Source organism: Heptranchias perlo, chromosome 35, assembly GCF_035084215.1.
Source record: "Heptranchias perlo isolate sHepPer1 chromosome 35, sHepPer1.hap1, whole genome shotgun sequence".
Taxonomy (NCBI): Eukaryota; Metazoa; Chordata; class Chondrichthyes; order Hexanchiformes; family Hexanchidae; genus Heptranchias; species Heptranchias perlo.
In genome coordinates, this window is record NC_090359.1 from 28,704,655 (window position 1) to 28,726,598 (window position 21,944).

General features: G+C 47.0%; 1 protein-coding gene across 2 annotated transcripts in view; it reads right to left on the reverse strand.

Annotated features, from left to right (window-relative positions):
- Positions 1–5,847: 5,847 nt before the first annotated feature.
- The window catches only part of srrt (serrate RNA effector molecule homolog (Arabidopsis)), a 61,396-nt gene continuing 45,299 nt past the window's right edge, over positions 5,848–21,944 (reverse strand). For both annotated transcript variants that reach the window (XM_067972295.1, XM_067972294.1), the window contains exons 18-21: positions 20,077–20,242; positions 15,324–15,413; positions 9,572–9,665; positions 5,848–6,162 (exon numbers count right to left, since the gene is read on the reverse strand). In XM_067972295.1, coding sequence (XP_067828396.1) covers positions 6,087–6,162; positions 9,572–9,665; positions 15,324–15,413; positions 20,077–20,242 — 426 coding nt within the window. In that variant the 3' untranslated portion in view covers positions 5,848–6,086. The remainder of the gene's footprint in view (positions 6,163–9,571; positions 9,666–15,323; positions 15,414–20,076; positions 20,243–21,944) is intronic.

Consider the following 21,944-nt stretch of genomic DNA (forward strand, 5'->3'; position numbering starts at 1 on the left):
TACTCTGGTAAGAGAGTGGTAAGGGGGAACGTGGGCCCATTAAAGACACATGCAGGTGATACTGTAACGGATAAGGAAATGGCAGAATTGTTAAATGAGTAGTGTGTGTCTGTTTTCACAGTAGAGGAAGAGGTCATAATACCAGTGGTACATAGGAACATAAAAATATTCAAAGAGAGGAACTTATTGGATTTAATACAAATAAAAAAATGTCAAGGAGAGTGAATGAGCAGTTCAAGACGTATGAGCTGATCAGAGATGGATTTCTGAAGGGCACGTCAAGTGTGACTAATCTATTTAAATTTTTTGAATGGTGGATGCAGAAGTGTCTATGGATGTTATCTATATGGACTTCCAGACATCATTCGATAAGGGTTCCACACAAGCGATAAGAAAAAAGAGAGATCGCACTGAATTGGAGATAACCTTGTGACAGGTTGATAATTGGTTGGGAGGTGGGAGATAGAGTGAGGATAAGGGGAATGTACTCTGACTGGTGAAATGTCACTAGTGGTGTTCCCCAAGGATCTGTACTGGGGCCTCAGCTTTTCACCATATATAGCAATGACTTGGATGAAGGAAGAGAGAGTTGTATATCAAAGTTTGCAGATGACACTAGTGTGGATGGGAGCAGGAAGTTACAAAGGGACATAGAGGTGGCAAAACTGTGGGGTCATCCACTTTGGATCAGGGGAAGACAAATTTTTTCGGAATATTTTCTTAATGGCGAGAGTATAGGAACTGTGGGAGGGGGCAAAGGGATTTAGGTGTCCATGTACACAAATCACTAAAATCTAGGGAACAGGTACAAAAAGTAATCAAAACGACCAATGGAATATTCGCCTTTACTTCAAGGGGGTTGGAATACAAACAGGTGGAAGTTATGATACAGTTTATATGAAGCTCTGGTCAGACCCCATCTGGAGACTGGGTTCAGTTCTGGGCCCCGCACCTCAGGAAGGATAGATTGGCCTTAGAGGGGGTGCAGCGCAGATTCACCAGAATGATACCAGGGCTTAAAGGGTTAAATTATGAGGACAGGATACATAGACTAGGCTTGTATTCCCTCGAGTATAGAAGGTTGAGGGATGATCTAATCGAGGTGTTCAAAATTATAAAGGGATTTGATAGTGTAGATTTAAACTATTTCCTCTGCTGGGGGAATCCAGAGTAAGGGGGCATACTCTTAAAATTAGAGCATGCCTGTTCAAAAATAAAATCAGGATGCACTTCTTCACACACAGGGTAATGGAAATCTGTATCTCTCTTTCCCAAAAGGCTGAAGATGTTGGGGGTCAATTGAAATCACCAAGCCTGAGATCGACAGATTTTTTAATCAGGTAAGGGTATCAAGGGAAATGGATAGAAAGGTAAATGGAGTTAAGATATAGGTCAGCCATGATCTAATTGAATGGCTGAACAGGCTCGAGGGGCTGAATGGCCTACTCCAGTTCCTATGTCCCCAATGTAAGGAATCTTACAACACCAGGTTATAGTCCAACTGTTTTATTTGAAAATCACAAGCTTTCGGAGGCTTTCTCCTTCGTCAGGTGAGCTTGCGTGCGAATCCCACGCTCACCTGACGAAGGAGAAAGCCTCCGAAAGCTTGTGATTTTCAAATAAAACAGTTGGACTATAACCTGGTGTTGTAAGATTCCTTACATTTGTCAACCCCAGTCCATCACCGGCATCTCCACATTATGTCCCCAATAGCATTACCTCTCCACCTTTTAACTAAATCTCATCACAGCAACTCCAGGCACACTGCACTGTCCCTTCCTATTATTAAAGCAACTTCCTCACTGCTGGTTCAGAATGTAAATATACAGCGCTCTGTGCAATTGACCCACGCACACCTGGAATATCCCAGATTCGGTCCTCAGTCTGTGCAGTTAGCTGACCTCAAGTCATGGCGGCAATTTGCACACTATAATTGGCTGCACTGCTTCTCGGCTTGGTGCTCCACTTCTCATCACTATCCGGTGACCCCCTGGTGGAAAATGCTAATGTTCGGATGTCAGGGGAGAACTGGATTGGGCTCAGAAGGCACAAGAAAAAGTTGGGCAGAGATTTTCTCTCTCTAGTGTTCTAACTTGATCCGGCAATTGATACTAGCTCAATTGCTAATTTTAAATCTGAGATAGATAGCTTTTTGGCAACCAAAGGTATTAAGGGATATGGGCCAAAGGCGGGTATATGGAGTTAGATCACAGATCAGCCATGATCTTATCAAATGGCAAAGCAGGCATGAGGGGCTGAATGGTCTACTCCTGTTCCTATGAGGGTTAGCACAGGAGAAGTAACTTTGTTCTTTTGACATTTTAAGAACAATAACGTTAGCAATTATATATCCTACTTGTACCGAGTACATTTACCTGTATAATGCTCGATAAATTTATTTCTTGACTCACCTTCCGAAATCGGAATCAATCTTATCTTCCTTTAACACCCACACACGTGGGCATTCCAACAACAGTCAATCAGCAGGAAAACTGACTGAATTTTCACTTTCCAGCCCATTGACACGAAGGTCAATTGTAGATCAGACTTATAACGAAACTCAGGACCTTCGAGTACCACGATGAGACCATGAAGAGACATTGGAAAGAACAAGTATAATGGCCTACCTTTAGGCTGAGACTCTTTGACCAAAGATTGATACTCCACAGAGGTTGCACAATCAGTCCACCAGAATGAGGGAGGTACCAGGAGCAGAATCAATGGGGTACCTTCATCAGGGCCAGTCAAGCCCCCAATCGCTTCCATGCAGCTTTCAACAGATTGGACAGAGATTTGCTGCAGAGCCGCATAGTGCGGAGGTCTCACATTCCACTGGGAAGATATATCTTTTATACACATTCTCTCTATGACCAAAACTGGCTTACTAGCAAGCAGTGTTAAAATATAAAAGATGGGAACAAGGCAGGACCAAGAGAGCTTGTTGACATTTCTTTTTGTGTCACGTTCTCAAGGGAACAGATGTCAAGGAGTCCCATCCAGCACTGTCAGGTCAAAGTTAGATACAGTAAAGCTCCCTCTACACTGTCCCATCAAACACTCCCAGGGCAGGTACAACACGGGTTAGATACAGAGTAAAGCTCACTCTACACTGTCCCATCAAACACTCCCAGGGCAGGTACAACACGGGTTAGATACAGAGTAAAGTTCCCTCTACACTGTCCCATCAAACACTCCCAGGGCAGGTACAGCCCGGGTTAGATACAGAGTAAAGCTCCCTCTACACTGTCCCATCAAACACTCCCAGGGCAGGTACAGCCCGGGTTAGATACAGAGTAAAGCTCCCTCTACACTGTCCCATCAAACACTCCCAGGGCAGGTACAACACGGGTTAGATACAGAGTAAAGTTCCCTCTACACTGTCCCATCAAACACTCCCAGGGCAGGTACAACACGGGTTAGATACAGAGTAAAGTTCCCTCTACACTGTCCCATCAAACACTCCCAGGGCAGGTACAGCCCGGGTTAGATACAGAGTAAAGCTCCCTCTACACTGTCCCATCAAACACTCCCAGGGCAGGTACAGCCCGGGTTAGATACAGAGTAAAGCTCCCTCTACACTGTCCCATCAAACACTCCCAGGGCAGGTACAGCACGGGTTAGATACAGAGTAAAGCTCCCTCTACACTGTCCCATCAAACACTCCCAGGGCAGGTACAGCACGGGTTAGATACAGAGTAAAGCTGGACGAAGGATAAACGCTGGCCAGAACATCGGGAGAACTTGGAATAGTGCCACCAAGTTACTCCGCTACTTACTTGAAACGACTGCAGAAGAGAACCTGTGCTGTACCTGCCGAGAGTGTGATTTGCTCCTTCCCATATGAAATAGGAGCAGGAGTCGGCCATTCGGCCCCTTGAGCCTGCTCTGCCATTCAATAAGATCATGACTGATCTTCGACCTCAACTCCACTTTCCCGCCCGATCCCTATATCCCTTGATTTCCCTAGAGTCCAAAAATCTATCGCTCTCAGTCTTGAATATATTCAACGATATATCCACAGCCCACTGGGGTGGAGAATTCCAAAAATTCACAACCCTGAGTGAAGAAATTCCTCCTCATCTCAGTCTTAAACGTCCGACCCCTTATCCTGAGACTATGCCCCCTAGTTCTAGACTCTCCAGCCAGGGGAAACAATCTCTCAGCATCTACCCTGTCAAGCCCCCTCAGAATCTTATATGTTTCAATGAGATCACCTCTCATTCTTCTAAACTCCCGAGAGTTTAGGCCCATTCTACTCAATTTCTCCTCATAGGACAACCCTCTCATCCCAGGAATTTTTTTTTATTTTTTTAAAATTCGTTCACGGGATGTGGGCGTCGCTGGCAAGGCCGGCATTTATTGCCCATCCCTAATTGCCCTTGAGAAGGTGGTGGTGAGCCGCCTTCTTGAACCGCTGCATTCAGTGTGGTGACGGTTCTCCCACAGTGCTGTTAGGAAGGGAGTTCCAGGATTTTGACCCAGCGACAATGAAGGAACGGCGATATATTTCCAAGTCGGGATGGTGTGTGACTTGGAGGGGAACCTTGGTTGCATCGCCTCTAAAGTAAGTATATCCTTCCTTAGATAAGGAGGCCAAAACTGTAAGCAGTACTCCAGGTGAGGTCTCACTAAAGCCCTGTACAATTGTAGTAAGACTTCCTTACTCTTGTACTCCAACCCCCTTTCCATAAAGGCCAACATACCATTTGCCTTCCTAACTGCTTGCTGTACCTGCATGTTAACTTTTTGTGTTTCTTGTATGAGGACACACAAATCTCTCTCAACACCAACATTTAATAGCTTCTCACCATTTAAAAAATATGCTGTTTTTCTATTCTTCCTACCAAAGTGAATAACCTCACATTTCCCCACATTATACTCCATCTGCCACCTTCTTGCCCACTCACTTAACCTGTCTCTATCTCTTTGCAGACTCTTTGTGTCCTCCTCACAGCTTACTTTCCCACCTGGCTTTGTATCGTCAGCAAACTTGGATACATTACGCTCGGTCCCTTCACCCACGTCATTAATATAGATTGTAAATAGCTGAGGCCCAGCACTGATCCTTGCGGCACCCCACTAGTTACAATCTGCCAACCTGAGAATGACCCGTTTATCCCTACTCTCTGTTTTCTGTCCGTTAACCAATCCTCTGTCCATGCCAATATATTACCCCCAAACCCAGGGAAGCTCAAAAGGCCCTGATGTTTTTTCAGTTAGTGACTAAAAGGGAAGGAAAGCCCAGGGTAAGTATTTGTTTTCCCGTTGTACTTTTAAATAGTACTGGATATAAGGATCAGCTGTTAGATACTGGGAACTTGGACTGAACTCAGAGCCAACAGTGCTGTTGAATACTAGAAAAGCATGCTACAGATACAGTAGGCTTGGCCAGACCAAGTTACAGGCCCCTTGCATTATTAATGAGCTACTGCCAAACACCTCTCTGTTGTCTGTGTCTATAGTAGTATCATAGAATGATACAGCACAGAAGGAGGCCATTCGGTCCATCATGCCTGTGCCGGCTCTTTGAAAGATCTATCCAATTAGTCCCATTCCCCCTGCTCTTTTCCCGTACCCCTGCAAATTTTTCCCCTTCAAGTATTTATCCAATTCCCTTTTGAAAGTTATTATTGAATCTGCTTCCACCGCCATTTGCATTTCAGATCATTACAACAGCACTGTGCAAAAAAAATGTTTCCTCACGTCGCCTCTGGTTCTTTTGCCAATCACCTTATCACAATCTCAGTTTCTCCTTATTTATCCTATAAAAACCGTTCATGAGGTGCAGCAGCTAGAAGCCCCAACGTTAACCTTTCACCTCTCACAGAATGTCACGAGCCTTGAATGTGGAGTAAAATTGAGTAATGAGGTTTTCATACTTCCTTTTATTTCAAACATTTCCGAAAGACACGTTACATCACTGTGTGTGGGTATCGGTCAGAGAGTTTCCAGAGAAAACAAAATTCTACTTTATAACACATTGTGTCTGCCTGAACAAAATAATGCCAACCTTACAAAAGGTTTCCTTAACTTAACGAGGGGAACAAAATAATAAAAGCTGAGACGGACATCAGTGTTAGAACCATTTAAAAAAAGTCCACATCTTCCGGAGCATCCAGGTCCCTGTACTCCACAATATTTCTGGGATCACCCCTCAGCATCCTGCAACCAGACCAAAAGGAGTCATCAAGCGTGTGCTGTTAGCAAGCGATAGGGGTTCAGCACCCCCTCTCCCCAACCCTCACCCACCCCACTCTGTCATGTGTCACAGGCTTCAACTTTTTTATACAGCTCATCACAGAATGGTCTCACACGACCTCCTCCCCTCTCCTCATTCGTGGGGGCGGGTGCCCACTGGGGGAGGCCGGGGGGGTCCGTGGGGGCGGGTGCCCAGCAGACTCCAACTGTCCTCTGGTATTTGACCCGATAATCTGGCAGGCTGATTGAAAAGCGTACTGTCCAAACACACACGTGAAGAAGGCACCTGTGGAACTGAACTTCAATGACAGTTTCAGGAGGGGGAGGTGGGAGGAACTGGAGCACGAGAGAAGGCACAGCTAACAGAGCAAGAAAAGGCACAGCAGATTAAAACGCATGCGGAGAAAGACGACAGATCATAGGCTAAGGGAGAGAAGGAAGGTAGAAGCTGTTATGATGCACGTGCTGCCTGTATACTACCAACTCCCCCGCAATATGCTACATGTTTTTTCCTGTGCAATGTATGGTGCACACAGGCTTCACACCCAAAATCCTCAACAATTTGCTTCCAACGCTGCTCTCTGGAGTGGTTCTCAGCTGGGTGTGATTAACAGGTGCAATAACAGAGCGGGGTGGGACTGCCCACCCGGTGAGGGGCCTGGGGAAATCGTACTGCACTGCAGCAGTGAATCCTGCACAAACATGGGACTTCAGCACAAGTACTGAGCTTTTACAGTCCGAGATTACAACCTTCCATTTCCTTGAAGGTTGTAATCAGATCCTGTTTTTCACCCTGCCAGCTCACGTCATATCTTGCAACAGCGTGCAATAAGACCCGGCAGCTTTTTAAAAAAAACTTCTCTTTTAAAGCGAAGTTTGTGCTGATAAAAGTGAGGGATGTTAATGTTGGGCAAAGGACACTGTGATGCAAATTGCAAGCCTGCGAACAGTACACCTGGGGCACAACATGCAAGTCTTGTGCATTAAGAGCAGACAGCCGTCCCTCATCGTGTTGCTCCAGTTGAGTTCACTGCTTATTACCAGTATCTTTGTCACCGTTTCTACTTTCGTATCTTTAGTTCTGGAGATCAGGCGACATCAGCCAGGGGTGTGGAACTTCGCCCCTCACCTCCTGTCATCATTAAACTCCTGAGTCGGCTATGGTAAATGTAGCTTAGGTGCAGAGTTGGACAGTTGCACCGTACTACATTAGGGGGAGCATCCCACTTGCAACACTTTGCCGTGAGACTGCCTGCCCACGGCAAAGCACGGGCATTACTGAGAGGTGGACTCCTACACACTGGGAGCTGGGTAACATCATCCAAACCCATCTCACTTAGGGCCCTTGCAGGGACACGAGACTTTCACCCTGTCCCTTTTCAGCCTGGGCCAGGTCTGTACCCAACACCCAAAAGGGCACCCAGATCCGTTCGCACCGTCCCCAGTCCCGCCTCCTCGTTTTCAAATGTTAAACTCAATACCAGCAATAAAATTCCAAGTTCTTTGCGTACAATACATAGCAATGTGGACTGGGCATGTACCTGCACGCCACGATTAAACCTGCAAATAGCACTGGCCTGACCACATACAAAGCTGCAGCTTGGCGGCTGTTGGAGCACGGAATTCCATGCCACAGGGAGCAGGTTCAGGCAGAGATCACTCCATCTGTGAAAGGAAAATACTTGAAGATACCGGGAGAGAACGGGGCAGTGGGATTAGTTTTGGACGAGGGGGCAAATGGACGCGGCTTTCAAAAAGGAATTGGATAAATACTTGGAGAAAAAATTTGCAGGGCTACAGGGAAAGAGCGGGGAAATGGGACTAACTGGATTGCTCTTACAAAGAGCAAGCACGGGCTCGATAGGCCGAATGACCTCCTTCTGTGCTATGATTCTACGAACGGCCTCCCTCTGTGCTGGAAACTCCTACAGTTCTATGGGTTCAAGAACAGTTTGGGGAACTCGTTCCTCTAATTGGCAACGATTGCTGAAACTGCCCCCAAAGGGGACGTTAAAACACGGCACAAACAGGAATCCACGGATCACAGCTCACTGCTCCACCTTGTGAGAAACCACACTTAAAAAAAAATTAAGATCTCTGCGAGTTAAAGTGAAATAGATCTGTTCAGGTTTAAATCTTTTGGCCCCATTTCAGAAAGAAAGCCCTTGCCAATTATCCAAGTCATTAGAAATTAAATGATGCAGGGGAGAAAACTGTCAGTTATGCAAAAATTGATCCGATACCAAGATTAAGGTAACCAAACTCTACATGAGAGAAAAACAGTGTTATCTGGAAACCAACTAACTTGCTGAAACAGGACGTGCTGTGCACATTTTACATCAGATAGAGGTTTTACACACATTTAAGCAATTCAATAAACACTCATCAGACCCAGATGCTGGGTCCCAGTGAGTTCTGGGCCAGAGACAGATCTTGACTGAAGAAAGCACCAGGAAAGGCAGATGCAGGCAGGGCGCATGCTTTAAACCCAACACGTCAACACTGACAAAATGACCGACTCCCAACATCTGCATTAATGCCGATGCCAAACTAAATCTTGAATGATTTGTCATAGTCGAACTCTGGAGACTACCCTTTCCCCAGACAACGCCTGCGTATTTAACCAGTCCAAGTCTATGGGAATCTATCGGCGCTGTTCAATGTAGATAGGTCAGGCACCTTGTACTGCATTAATAGGATACAGCAATTTGTACAGTGAGTGGAGTCCGTACTGCATTTTGCCGAAGTTCTGGTAACTCTTCCCCTTTGATAGACCAGGTTGAAGAAACTGGTACAGGATAAGGCTAAGGCAAAGGCTATTGCAATCTGATGAAACCCAGAGCCCTCCCCATAATGGAGGGGCTGAGGGAAAAGGAATTCAAGTTATCAAACACTGTCCTGCACTGCTCTGTAGTAAAACGTCCCAAGGCTTAGTAGGAGCGATTATCAAGCACAATTTGACACCGAGCCACATAAGAAGATATTAGGACAGGTGACCAAAAGCTTGGTCAAAGAGGGAGGTTTTAAGGAGTGTCTGAAAGGAGGAGAGAGGCGGAGAGGTTTAGGGAGGGAATTCCAGAGCTTAGGGTCGAGGCAGCTGAAGGCACAGCCGCCAATGGTGGAGCGAGGGAAATCGGGGATGCGCAAAAGGCAAGAATTGGAAGAGCGCAGAGATCTCGGAGGGTTGTAGGGGCTGGAGGAGGTTACAGAGATAGGGAGTGGGGCGAGGTCACGGAGGGATTTGAAAACAAGGATGAGAATTTTAAAATCAAGGCATTGTCGAATGTAGGTCAGCGAGCACATATGACTTGAGTGTCTCCAAAATATTTGATTGCTGACAAATGATTCTTTATAAATAGACCCCAGTACCAACCTGTTCCTTGGCTTCCCTGGATAGCCTCCCTGCCCTCGATATGCATCGTAGGATCCTCGGCCGCCGTACTGAGGAGGAGGGTACGCAGGTCCAGCTGTAGACAAAGCACAGGCTCCGTCAACAAAGCCATGCAAATCACCAACACTAAACATATAATCAGCAATCCCAAGCCCACTCCATTAGCAAAGCCAAACAGAATTAGACAGACGACCAGACAGGCAGACGTTCATTTACGCTGTCCCATCAAACACTCCCAGGGCAGGTACAGCACGGGTTAGATACAGAGTAAAGCTCCCTCTACACTGCCCCATCAAACACTCCCAGGGCAGGTACAGCACGGGTTAGATACAGAGTAAAGCTCCCTCTACACTGTCCCATCAAACACTCCCAGGACAGGTACAGGGTTAGATACAGAGTAAAGCTCCCTCTACACTGTCCCATCAAACACTCCCAGGGCAGGTACAGCACGGGTTAGATACAGAGTAAAGCACTTTCTACAATCCCCTAATAATGTGCTTAAAAGCCGGTTGGTTGCTCCCTACTGCATCGTGTAACATTCACATGTCCCACAGGGGTCACATTCGGGGCCAGTTGGTGCTAAATTGAGTGGCCACCCCTCCTTTGACTACCCCTTTACTATCGAAATGTTCATAAAATACTTTTGGTTCCCTTTTATGTTAGTCGCTTATCTGTTCTCATTCTCTCTCTTTGCCCCTCATTCCCTTTTTTTGCTCTCCACTTTCTGTATTCAGCCTGGTTCTCTACTGTATTATGAACCTTACATTTGTCATAAGCCTCCTTATTCTGTTTCATTTTAATCTCTATATCTTTAGTCATCCAGGGAGCTCTAGCTTTGGATGCCCTTTCTTTTCCCCTCGTAGGGATGTGTCTACTCTGTACCCGAACCATGTCCTCCTTGAAAGCCTCCCCATCGTTCAATTACTCTTTTGCCAACCAATTTTTGATTCCAATCCATGGACAAGATCCCTTGTTAACTCACTGAAATTTGCCCTCCTCCATTTGATTGTTCCTTGTCCTTTTCCATAACTATTCTAAACCTAATGATATTATGATCACTGTTCTCCAAATGCTCCCCCACTGAAACATGCTCCACCTGCCCCAATTCATTTCCCAGAATTAGATCCAGTACTGCTTCCTTCCTCGGTGGGCTGGAAACACATTGTTCCAGAAAGTTCTCTTGTACACATTTCAGGAATTCCTCCCCCTCTTTGCCCTTTACACTGTTACTGTCCCAGTCTATATTGGGATAATTGAAAGCTGCCATTATCACTGCTCTGTGGTTCTTGCACCTTTCTTAATTTGCCTGCAAATTTGCTCCTCCATCTCTTTCCCACTATTTGGTAGCCCAGTAGTGTAATAGCTCCTCTACTGTTTCTTAATTCTAACCAAATAGATTCTTTGACCCCCTCAACTACATCATCCCTGTCCAGTACTATAATAGTTTCTTTGATTAATACTGCCACCACCCCTCCTTTCTTTCCTTCCCTATCTATCCTGATTTCTCTTTCCCGTTTCAGGGCAGCAATCTCAATGTGAGCAAAGAACAGTAATTTGACAAGGGCTTCTTAGAGCTGGCTATATTTTTTTTTAAAACTCGTTTCTCCCATCTAGAATGTGCAACGGTTTTGACTCACTTTGTGGTCCAAGACATACAACTTAAGGAAACAAGATAACCTATACAATCTGGTACCTTTAACATCCGTTCATTTTCTGGTGAACTAATCTTAAAATCTAACACACGCGAAAAGTACCATCAGGTTTACACGAAACAGAACCCGTGATGGTTAGACTGCAAGCTTCGACAATCAAACTGCCTGACCTGATGCTGAAATGAGAGGATATCCTTATCAGGAAAGGCTGAACAGGCTGGGACTCTTTTCTCTGGATAAGAATCATACCTTTCAGCCAACGTCCCAGACTCTTCCATCACCATCCCTGGGCATGTCCTGTCCCACTGGCAGGACAGACCGACCAGAGGTCGCGGTACAGTGATATACAGTCAGGAGGGAGTGGCCCTGGGAGTCCTCAACATTGACTCTGGACCCCATGAAATCTCATGGCATCAGGTCAAATATGGGCAAGGAAACCTCCTGCTGATTACCACCTACCGCCCTCCCTCAGCTGATGATTCAGTCCTCCTCCATGTTGAACACCACTTGGAGGAAGCACTGAGGGGAGCAAGGGGACAGAATGTACTCTGGGTGGGGGACTTCAATGTCCATCACCAAGAGTGGCTCGGTAGCACCACTACTGACCGAGCTGGCCGAGTCCTGAAGGACATAGCTGCCAGAATGGGCCTGCGGCAGGTGGTGAGCGAACCAACACGAGGGAAAAACTTACTTGACCTCGACCTCACCAATCTACCTGTCGGAAATGCATCTGTCCATGACAGTATTGGTAGAAGTGACCACTGCACAGTCCTCATGGAGACGAAGTCCCGTCTTCGCACTGAGGACACCATCCGACGTGTTGTGTGGCACTACCACCGTGCTAAATGGGATAGATTCAGAACAGATCTAGCAGCTCAAAATTGGGCATCCATGAGGCGCTGTGGGCCATCAGCAGCAGCAGAACTGTATTCCAGCACAATCTGTAATCTCATGGCCCGGCATATTCCTCACTCTACCATTACCAACAAGCCAGGGGATCAACCCTGGTTCAATGAGGAGTGTAGAAGAGCATGCCAGGAGCAGCACCAGGCATACCTAAAAATGAGGTGCCAACTTGGTGAAGCTACAACTCAGGACGACATGCATGCTAAACAGCGGAAGCAACATGCTATAGTCAGAGCTAAGCGATTCCACAACCAACGGATCAGATTAAAGCTTTGCAGTCCTGCCACATCCAGTCGTGAATGGTGGTGGACAATTAAACAACTAACGGGAGGAGGAGGCTCTGAAAACATCCCCATCCTCAATGATGGCGGAGTCCAGCACGTGAGTGCAAAAGACAAGGCTGAAGCGTTTGCAACCATCTTCAGCCAGAAGTGCTGAGTGGACGATCCATCTCAGTCTCCTCCTGATATCCCCACCATCACAGAAGCCAGTCTTCGGTCAGTTCAATTCACTCCACGTGATATCAAGAAACAGCTGAGTGCACTGGATACAGCAAAGGCTATGGGCCCCGACAACATCCCGGCTGTAGTGCTCAAGACTTGTGCTCCAGAACTAGCTGCACCTCTAGCCAAACTGTTCCAGTACAGCGACAACACTGGCATCGACCAGACAATGTGGAAAATTTCCCAGGTATGTCCTGTCCACAAAAAGCAGGACAAAACCAATCCGGCCAATTATCGCCCCATCAGTCTACTCTCATTCATCAGCAAAGTGATGGAAGGTGCCGTCGACAGTGCTATCAAGCAGCACTTATTCACCAATAACTTGCTCACCGATGCTCAGTTTGGGTTCCGCCAGGGCCACTCGGCTCCAGACCTCATTACAGCCTTGGTCCAAACATGGACAAAAAGAGCTGAATTCCAGAGGTGAGGTGAGGTGAGGTGAGAGTGACTGCCCTTGACATCAAGGCAGCATTTGACCGAGTGTGGCACCAAGGAGCCCTAGTAAAATTGAAGTCAGGGGGAAAACTCTCCAGTGGCTGGAATCATACCTAGCACAAAGGAAGATGGTAGTGCTTGTTGGAGGCCAATCATCTCAGCCCCAGGACATTGCTGCAGGAATTCCTCAGGGCAGTGTCCTAGGCCCAACCATCTTCAGCTGCTTGATCAATGACCTTCCCTCCATCATAAGGTCAGAAATGGGGATGTTCACTGATGATTGCAGTGTTCAGTTCCATTCGCAACCCCTCAAATAACGAAACAGTCCGAGCCCGCATGCAGCAAGACCTGGACAACATCCAGGCTTGGGCTGATAAGTGGCAAGTAACATTTGTGCCAGACAAGTGCCAGGCAATGACCATCTCCAACAAGAGAGAGTCTAACCACCTCCCTTTGACATTCAATGGCATTACCATCACCGAATCCCCCACCATCGACCAGAAACTTAACTGGACCAGCCATATAAATACTGTGGCTACAACAGCAGGTCAGAGGCTGGGTATTCTGCGGCGAGTGACTCACTTCCTGACTCCCCAAAGCCTTTCCACCATCTATAAGGCACAAGTCAGGAGTGTGATGGAATACTCTCCACTTGCCTGGATGAGTGCAACTCCAACAACACTCAAGAAGCTCGACACCATCCAGGACAAAGCAGCCCACTTGATTGGCACCCCATCCACCACCCTAAACATTCACTCCCTTCACCAGCAGCATACAGTGGCTGCAGTGTGTACCATCCACAGGATGCACTGCAGCAACTCGCCAAGGCTTCTTCGACAGCACCTCCCAAACCCACAACCTCTTCCACCTTGAAGGACAAGGGCAGCAGGCACATGGGAACATCATCACCTGCACGTTCCCCTCCAAGTCACACACCATCCCGACTTGGAAATATAGCGCCGTTCCTTCATCGTCACTGGGTCAAAATCCTGGAACTCCCTTCCTAACAGCATTGTGAGAACCTTCACCACATGGACTGCAGCAGTTCAAGAAGGCGGCTCACCACCACCTTCTCAAGGGCAATTAGGGATGGGCAATAAATGCTGGCCTCGCCAGCGATGCCCACATCGCATGAACAAATAAAAAAAGAACAGAGAGACCTGGGGGAGCACATGCTCATATCTTTGAAGGTGACAGGACAAGTTGAGAAGGCTGTTAAAAAAGCATATTCGGCCTCAGCTGGAATATTGTGTTCAATTCTGGGCACCACACTTTAGGAAGGATGTCAAGGCCTTGGAGAGGGTGCAGAAGAGATTTACTAGAATGGTGCCAGAGACGAGGGATGTTAGCTGTGTGGAAAGATTGGAGAAGCTGGGGCTGTTCTTAGAACAGAGAAGGTTACGGGGAGATTTAATAGAGGTGTTCAAAATCATGAAGGGTTTTGACGGAGTAAATAAGGAGGAACTGTTTCCAGTGGCAGGAGGGTCGGTAACCAGAGGACACAGATTTAATGTGATCGGAAAAAGAGCCACAGGCAACACGAGGAAACATTTTTTTTTAAAACGCAGCGAGTTGTGATGATCTGGAATGCACTGCCTGAAAGGGCGGTGTAAGCAGATTCAATAGTAACTTTCAAAAGAGTTGAAAATTAGGGGAAAGAGCAAGGACTAATTGGAGAGCTCTTTCAAAGAGCCGGCACAGGCACGATGGGCCGAATGGTCTCCTCTCGCACTGTACCTACTATGATACCACGATTAGCAGAATAGGAGAGAAAGAAAGACATAAGACAAAGCCAAGAGGCTGTTAAACTAGAACATTATCTTTACAATGCACTTTCTTAATGGGAGTTGGAGGCGACTCCCTGGAGGTGTTTAAATGGATCACACTCCATTTCTTTGTTGCATGTTTCTTTACCCAGAGAGTGGTGAGAATGTGGAACTTCCTACCACATGGAGTAGTTGAGGCGAATAGCATCGATGCATTTAAGGGGAAACTAGATAAACATACGAGGGAATGAGGAATAGAAGGTTATGCTGATAGGGTGAGATGAAGAGGGGTGGAGCATAAACATCGGCATAGACCAGGAGGGCCGAATGGCCTGTTTCTGTGCTGTGAATTCTACGTAATTCTATGTAGTTTTGCCGCACTGAGAGACAGAATGGAGTTAAACTTTCCGCAACTCAACAGTAAAGGTTTAATCTGCATGAACACAAGCCAATTTTACTTTGGTTATCTTACCTCCATATCCCATGACTGGTGGACGTGGCTGACCAAATCCCAACAAACCTTGCGGAGAATGATGGGGGTAACCCATTGCTGGGGTCAAACCTGCAAGAAAAACATAACTGGCTGCTTAATCCACATTTGCTGCAGGCTATACAGCTCTTCCCCCCCACAAAGCATACTTCAAAACATACCCCCTGAAAAGGAGGGAAGATGAGAGGCAACATGATGGCTGGAATAGGAAATGGCAATGAAGGAGCTTTACTCTGTATCTAATCCTGTACCTGCCCTGGGAGTGTTTGATGGGACAGTGTAGAGGGAGCTGTACTCTGTATCTAACCCTGTACCTGCCCTGGGAGTGTTTGATGGGACAGTGCAGAGGGAGCTTTACTCTGTATCTAACCCGTGCTGTACCTGCCCTGGGAGTGTTTGATGGGACAGTGCAGAGGGAGCTTTACTCTGTATCGCACCTGTGCTGTACCTACCCTGGGAGTATTTGATGGGACAGTGTAGAGGGAGCTTTACTCTGTATCTAACCCGTGCTGTACCTGCCCTGGGAGTGTTTGATGGGACAGTGTAGAGGGAGCTTTACTCTGTATCTAACCCGTGCTGTACCTGCCCTGGGAGTGTTTGATGGGACAGTGTAGAGGGAGCTTTATTCTGTGTCTAACCCGTGCTGAACCTGCCCTGGGAGTGTTTGATGGGACAGTGTGGAGGGAGCTTTACTCTGAATCTAACCCGTGCTGTACCTGCCCTGGGAGTGTTTGATGGGACAGTGTAGAGGGAGCTTTATTCTGTGTCTAACCCGTGCTGAACCTGCCCTGGGAGTGTTTGATGGGACAGTGTGGAGGGAGCTTTACTCTGAATCTAACCCGTGCTGTACCTGCCATGGGAGTGTTTGATGGGACAGTGTAGAGGGAGCTTTACTCTGTATCTAACCCGTGCTGTACCTGCCCTGGGAGTGTTTGATGGGACAGTGTAGAGGGAGCTTTACTCTGTATCTAACCCGTGCTGTACCTGCCCTGGGAGTGTTTGATGGGACAGTGTGGAGGGAGCTTTACTCTGAATCTAACCCGTGCTGTACCTGCCATGGGAGTGTTTGATGGGACAGTGTAGAGGGAGCTTTACTCTGTATCTAACCCTGTACCTGCCCTGGGAGTGTTTGATGGGACAGTGTAGAGGGAGATTTACTCTGAATCTAACCCGTGCTGTACCTGCCCTGGGAGTGTTTGATGGGACAGTGTAGAGGGAGCTTTACTCTGTATCTAACCCGTGCTGTACCAGCTCCGGACACGTCTTGACGCTGATACTGGACATCTGAATAGAAAGAGTTAAGAACATAAGAGATAGGAGCAGGAGTCGGCCATATTGCCCCTCGAGCCTGCTCCATCATCCAATAAGATCATGGCCGATCTTCGACCTCAACTCCACTTTCCCGCCCGATCCCCAAACGCCTTGATTCACTTAATGTCCAAATATCCATTGATCTCTGTCTTGAATATACTCAACGACTGAGTATCCACATCCCTCTGGAGTAGAGAATTCCAACGATTTACAACCCTCTGAGTGAAGACATTTTTCCTCATCTTGGTCCTAAATGGCTGACCCCTTACCCTGAGACTGTGACCCCCCAGTTCTAGACTCTCCAGCCAGAGGGAAACAGCCTCTCAGCATCTACCCTGTCAAGCCCTTTAACAATTTTATATATTTCAATGAGATCACCTCTCATTCTTCTAAACTCCAGAGAATATAGGCTCATTCTACTCAACCTCTCCTCATAGGACAACTCTCTCATTCCAGGAATCAATCTAGTGAACCTTCGGTGCACCACCTCTAAGGCAAGTATATCCTTCCTTAGATAAGGAGACCAAATCACCCTTCAGCCTCCTCTGTTCCAAAGAGAACAACCCCAGCCTATCCAATCTTTCCTCATAGCTAATATTCTCCAGTCCTGGTAACATCCTCGTAAATTTCCTCTATACTCAGTATTCAAGCTGTGGCCTAACCAGTGTTTGTTTATACAGTTCCAGCATAACCTCCCTGCTCTTATGTTCTGTGCCTCAGCTAATAAAGGAAAATATTCCATATGCCTTCTTAACCACCTTATCTACTTGTCCTGCTACCTTCAGGGATCTGTGGACATGCACTCCAAGGTCCCTCACTTCCTCTGGACCTTTCAGTATCCTCCCATTTATTGTGTATTCCCTTGCCCTGTTTTCCCTCCTCAAATTCATTACCTCACACTTCTCTGGATTGAATTCCATTTGCCACTTTTCTGCCCACTTGACTCGTCCATTGATATCTTCCTGTAGTCTACAGCTTTCCTCCTCACTATCAACCACACGGCCAATTTTTGTATCATCAGCAAACTTCTTAATCATGCCCCCTACATTTAAGTTCAAATCATTAAAATATATCACAAAAAGCAAGGGACCTAGTACTGAGCCCTGCGGAACCCCACTGAAAACAGCCTTCCAGTCACAAAAACACCCGTCGACCATTACCCTTTGCTTCCTGACACTGAGCCAATTTTGGATCCAACTTGCCACTCTCCCTTGGATCCCATGGGCTTGTATAGAATCATAATCTTAATTGCTTTAAGTTCTAGTTAGCTACGGTTGGATCATTTTTCCTGTGGAGTTTTTATTCTGACTCCCCAAAGCCTTTCCACCATCTACAAGGCACAAGTCAGGAGTGTGATGGAATACTCTCCACTTGCCTGGATGAGTGCAGCTCCAACAACACTCAAGAAGCTCGACACCATCCAAGATAAAGCAGCCCGCTTGATTGGCACCCCATCCACCACCCTAAACATTCACTCCCTTCACCACCGGCGCACCGTGGCTGCAGTGTGCACCATCCACAGGATGCACTGCAGCAACTCGCCAAGGCTTCTTCGACAGCACCTCCCAAACCCGCGACCTCTACCACCTAGAAGGACAAGAGCAGCAGGCACATGGGAACAACACCACCTGCACGTTCCCCTCCAAGTCACACACCATCCCGACTTGGAAATATATCACCGTTCCTTCATCGTCGCTGGGTCAAAATCCTGGAACTCCCTTCCTAACAGCACTGTGGGAGAACCGTCACCACACGGACTGCAGCGATTCAAGAAGGCGGCTCACCACCACCTTCTCGAGGGCAATTAGGGATGGGCAATAAATGCTGGCCTCACCAGCGACGCCCACATCCCGTGAACGAATAAAAAAAAATTATGAATTATTTCTTTAAATGTTTGCCATTGCTTATCTACTGTTCTAACTTTTAATCTAATTTCCCAATCTGCCTTAGCCATACCTATGTAACTGGCTTTGTTTAAATTTAAGACCCTAGTTTCGGACTTAACTACATCACTCTCAAACTCAATATGAAATTCTATCATATTATGATCACTCTGCCCCAGAGGATCCTTAACTATAAGATTACTAATTAACCCTGTCTCATTACACAATACTAGATCTAAAACAGCCTGTGCCCTTGTTGATTCCTCGACATATTGTTCTGGAAAACTGTCTCGAATACATTCCACGAACTCGTCCTCCAAACTACTTTTGCCAGTTTGATTTGCCCAGTCTATACAAAAATTAAAGTCCCCCACGATTATTGCATTACCCTTGTTACACGCTCCTCTAATTTCCTGATTTATACTCTGTCCAACACTATAACTACTGTTAGGGGGCCTGTAAACTACTCCCACCAGTGTTTTCTGACCCTTGTTATTTCTTAGCTCCCCAGACTGATTCTCCATCCTGATTTTCTGAGCTAAGATCCTCTCTCACTTATCTTATCCTTTATTTTAGGGGCGACCCCCCCACACTACCTTTTCTAAAAGTTAGGTACCCTGGAATTATTAGTTCCCAACCTTGGTCACCCTGTCTCAGTAATGGCTACTAGATCAAACCCATTTATCTCTATTTGTGCCATTAATTCATATATCTTGTTACGAATGCTAACCCTAACGCTAACGAATTTAGATATAGCGCCTTTAATTTTAAAATTTTCCTATTTTTCCCCAATGTGACCTTAGTCACTAATGCTCTATTATCTTTGTTAAACTCTGTCCCTTCCTGGCAGTCCACTTGTTTTTATGCAAATCGCTCCTCTGCTCTACAGCCTTGACTTTTCTTTTCAGACTGATAAAATTACCCTTACCTGAACCCTCTCCCCCCCTCTTTAGTTTAAAGCCCTATCACACCAGTTATTCGATTTGCCAGGACGCTGTTCCCAGCCTGGTTTAAGTGGAGCCCATCCCAATGGAACAGCTCCGTCTTTCCCCAGTACTAATGCCAGTGCCCCATGAATCGAAACCTTCCTTCCCACACCACTCTTTCAGCCACACATTTAACCATCTAATCTGTTTGTCCCTATGCTAATTTGCGTGTGGCTCAGGTAGTAATCCAGAGATTATTACCTTTGAGGTTCTGCTTATTAATTTGGACCCTAGCTCCTCAAACTCCCTCAGCAGAACCTCATTCCTAGTTCTACCTATGTCGTTGGTTCCTACGTGGACTACGATAACTGGATCGTCCCTCCCTTCTGCTTCAAGTTCTTCTCCAGCCGTGAGGAGATGTCCTTAACCCCGGCACCGGGCAGGCAACTCAGCCTTCGGGACTCTCGGTTACGGCTGCAGAGAACAGTATCTGTCCCCCTGACACTACCACATTCCTTCTCGCTCCCCCAACTTGAATGGCCTCCTGTTCTGTTCCGCAACACGAACAACCTCACCATGCAAGCGAATCTTTAAAGGGTCGCAGTGTAAACTCACCCATTGCCTGGGCTCCAGGAGCAGGTGGCTGATTCGGTTTAATCTCTGGCAGAGCAGGTCGCTTCGCATCCATAAGGAAGTGGTTGAAAAACGAGACCTCCTTTTTAACCTCTTCAATCTTTTCACCGTGCTTGTTGAAGATGTGCTTTCGAACAAACTCCGGCCCCTACAGGCAAACAGTCAAAGTGCAAATAGGGAAACGCAACACAAAATCAGACAATGCTTTTCTCCTCTTTGTAACCGACTATGCTGTTTTTCGAAAGATTCCAAACTAGCGTACTACGGTGTGTTGTAATCAAAAGTACACAAGAGTGGTGGGACACAGCTGTCCACCCGTGCTCCCCAAGCCACAAACTTTCTCACAGGGAGTGAGGAATTCCACCCGCCCAGCCACGGGTATGGATATACCTTGCCCTCCCCCCGCCCGCCCTCCCTCCGAGGGAGACTCCCCGCCCGCCCTCCCTCCGAGGGAGACTCCCCGCCCGCCCTCCCTCCGAGGGAGACTCCCCGCCCGCCCTCCCTCCGAGGGAGACTCCCCGCCCGCCCTCCCTCCGAGGGAGACTCCCCGCCCGCCCTCCCTCCGAGGGAGACTCCCCGCCCGCCCTCCCTCCGAGGGAGACTCCCCGCCCGCCCTCCCTCCGAGGGAGGCACCTTGCTTTCGATTGTAACTCATTGGCTGTAAAGCACTTTTGGACGACCTTAGGATGTGAAAGGTGCTATATAAATGCAAGTTCTTTCTTCCGCCAAGTGAAAGCAAAGCCAAATCAACGCACTCTTTGATAATGTGCTTCATTCTCACCATCGAGCTCCCCCAATGACAATGCCAAATGCGCCACACTTGTCATACACAGCCACACACAACAAAAATAAACGGTCTCAACGCCCCCGAGCCGGGGCGGGGAAGAAACAGCCAGTGACTGCTGTGTGGACAGGATCAGTCTGAGCTGTGACATTAGTTCTCTGTGGCTGTACTGCCTGCTGACAACTCTGACGGTTCATACTTGAAGAATGCCGAGTAGAGAACGATTGCAGTGCCCATGAAACAGCTCCCCAAGCAGTCAGCAGTTTCAGGAGGTGAAAAAAATGCAAATAAAATCGAGTTCAAAGCCCATTCCTCTAAAGTGGGAATACTGCAAATAAGGCTCAGTGTTTTCACTGACAGACTAGGTTAAGATCAAACAGGAATGGACATTTTACTGTCACTTAAAAAAAAAGCTGGTTGAAGAATAATCTGCATCTTTAATTCCACATCCTACTCACTTAATTCTCAGCTTGGCTCAGATGATGTCACATCTGTACCAGAGGTGGAGAGATGAAACTCCACTCCAGGACTCGAGCACATAATCTAGGCCGGTACTCGAGTGGAGTACTGAGGGAGTGTTGCTTGTTGGAGGTGCCGTTTTCCAGATGAGACATCTGTATGTAACAGATCCTGTGGCACTATTCCAAGTTCTCACTATGTTCTGGCCAGTATTTATCCCACGACCAACAGCAGCAAAACAGATAATCTTTTTGCTGCCTGTGGGGCCTTGCCGTAGCTGCCGCATTTGCCCACACCTCGAAAAATAATTAATTGGTGGTGAGGTGAGAATGTGAACGGCAATCTATAGATCAGTAAATCCTACAGCACAGGGGGCCGCCATTCGGCCCATCATGCCTGTGCCAGCTCTTTGGAAGAGCTGTCCAATTAGTCCCACTCCCCCTGCTCTTTCCCCATAGCCCTGCAAATTTTTCCCCTTCAAGTATTTATCCACTTCCCTTTTGAAAGTCATTATTGAATCTGCTTCCACCGCCCTTTCCAGATCATAACAACTCTCTGCATAAAAAAAAACGTTTCCTCATGTCGCCTCTGGTTCTTTTGCCAATTA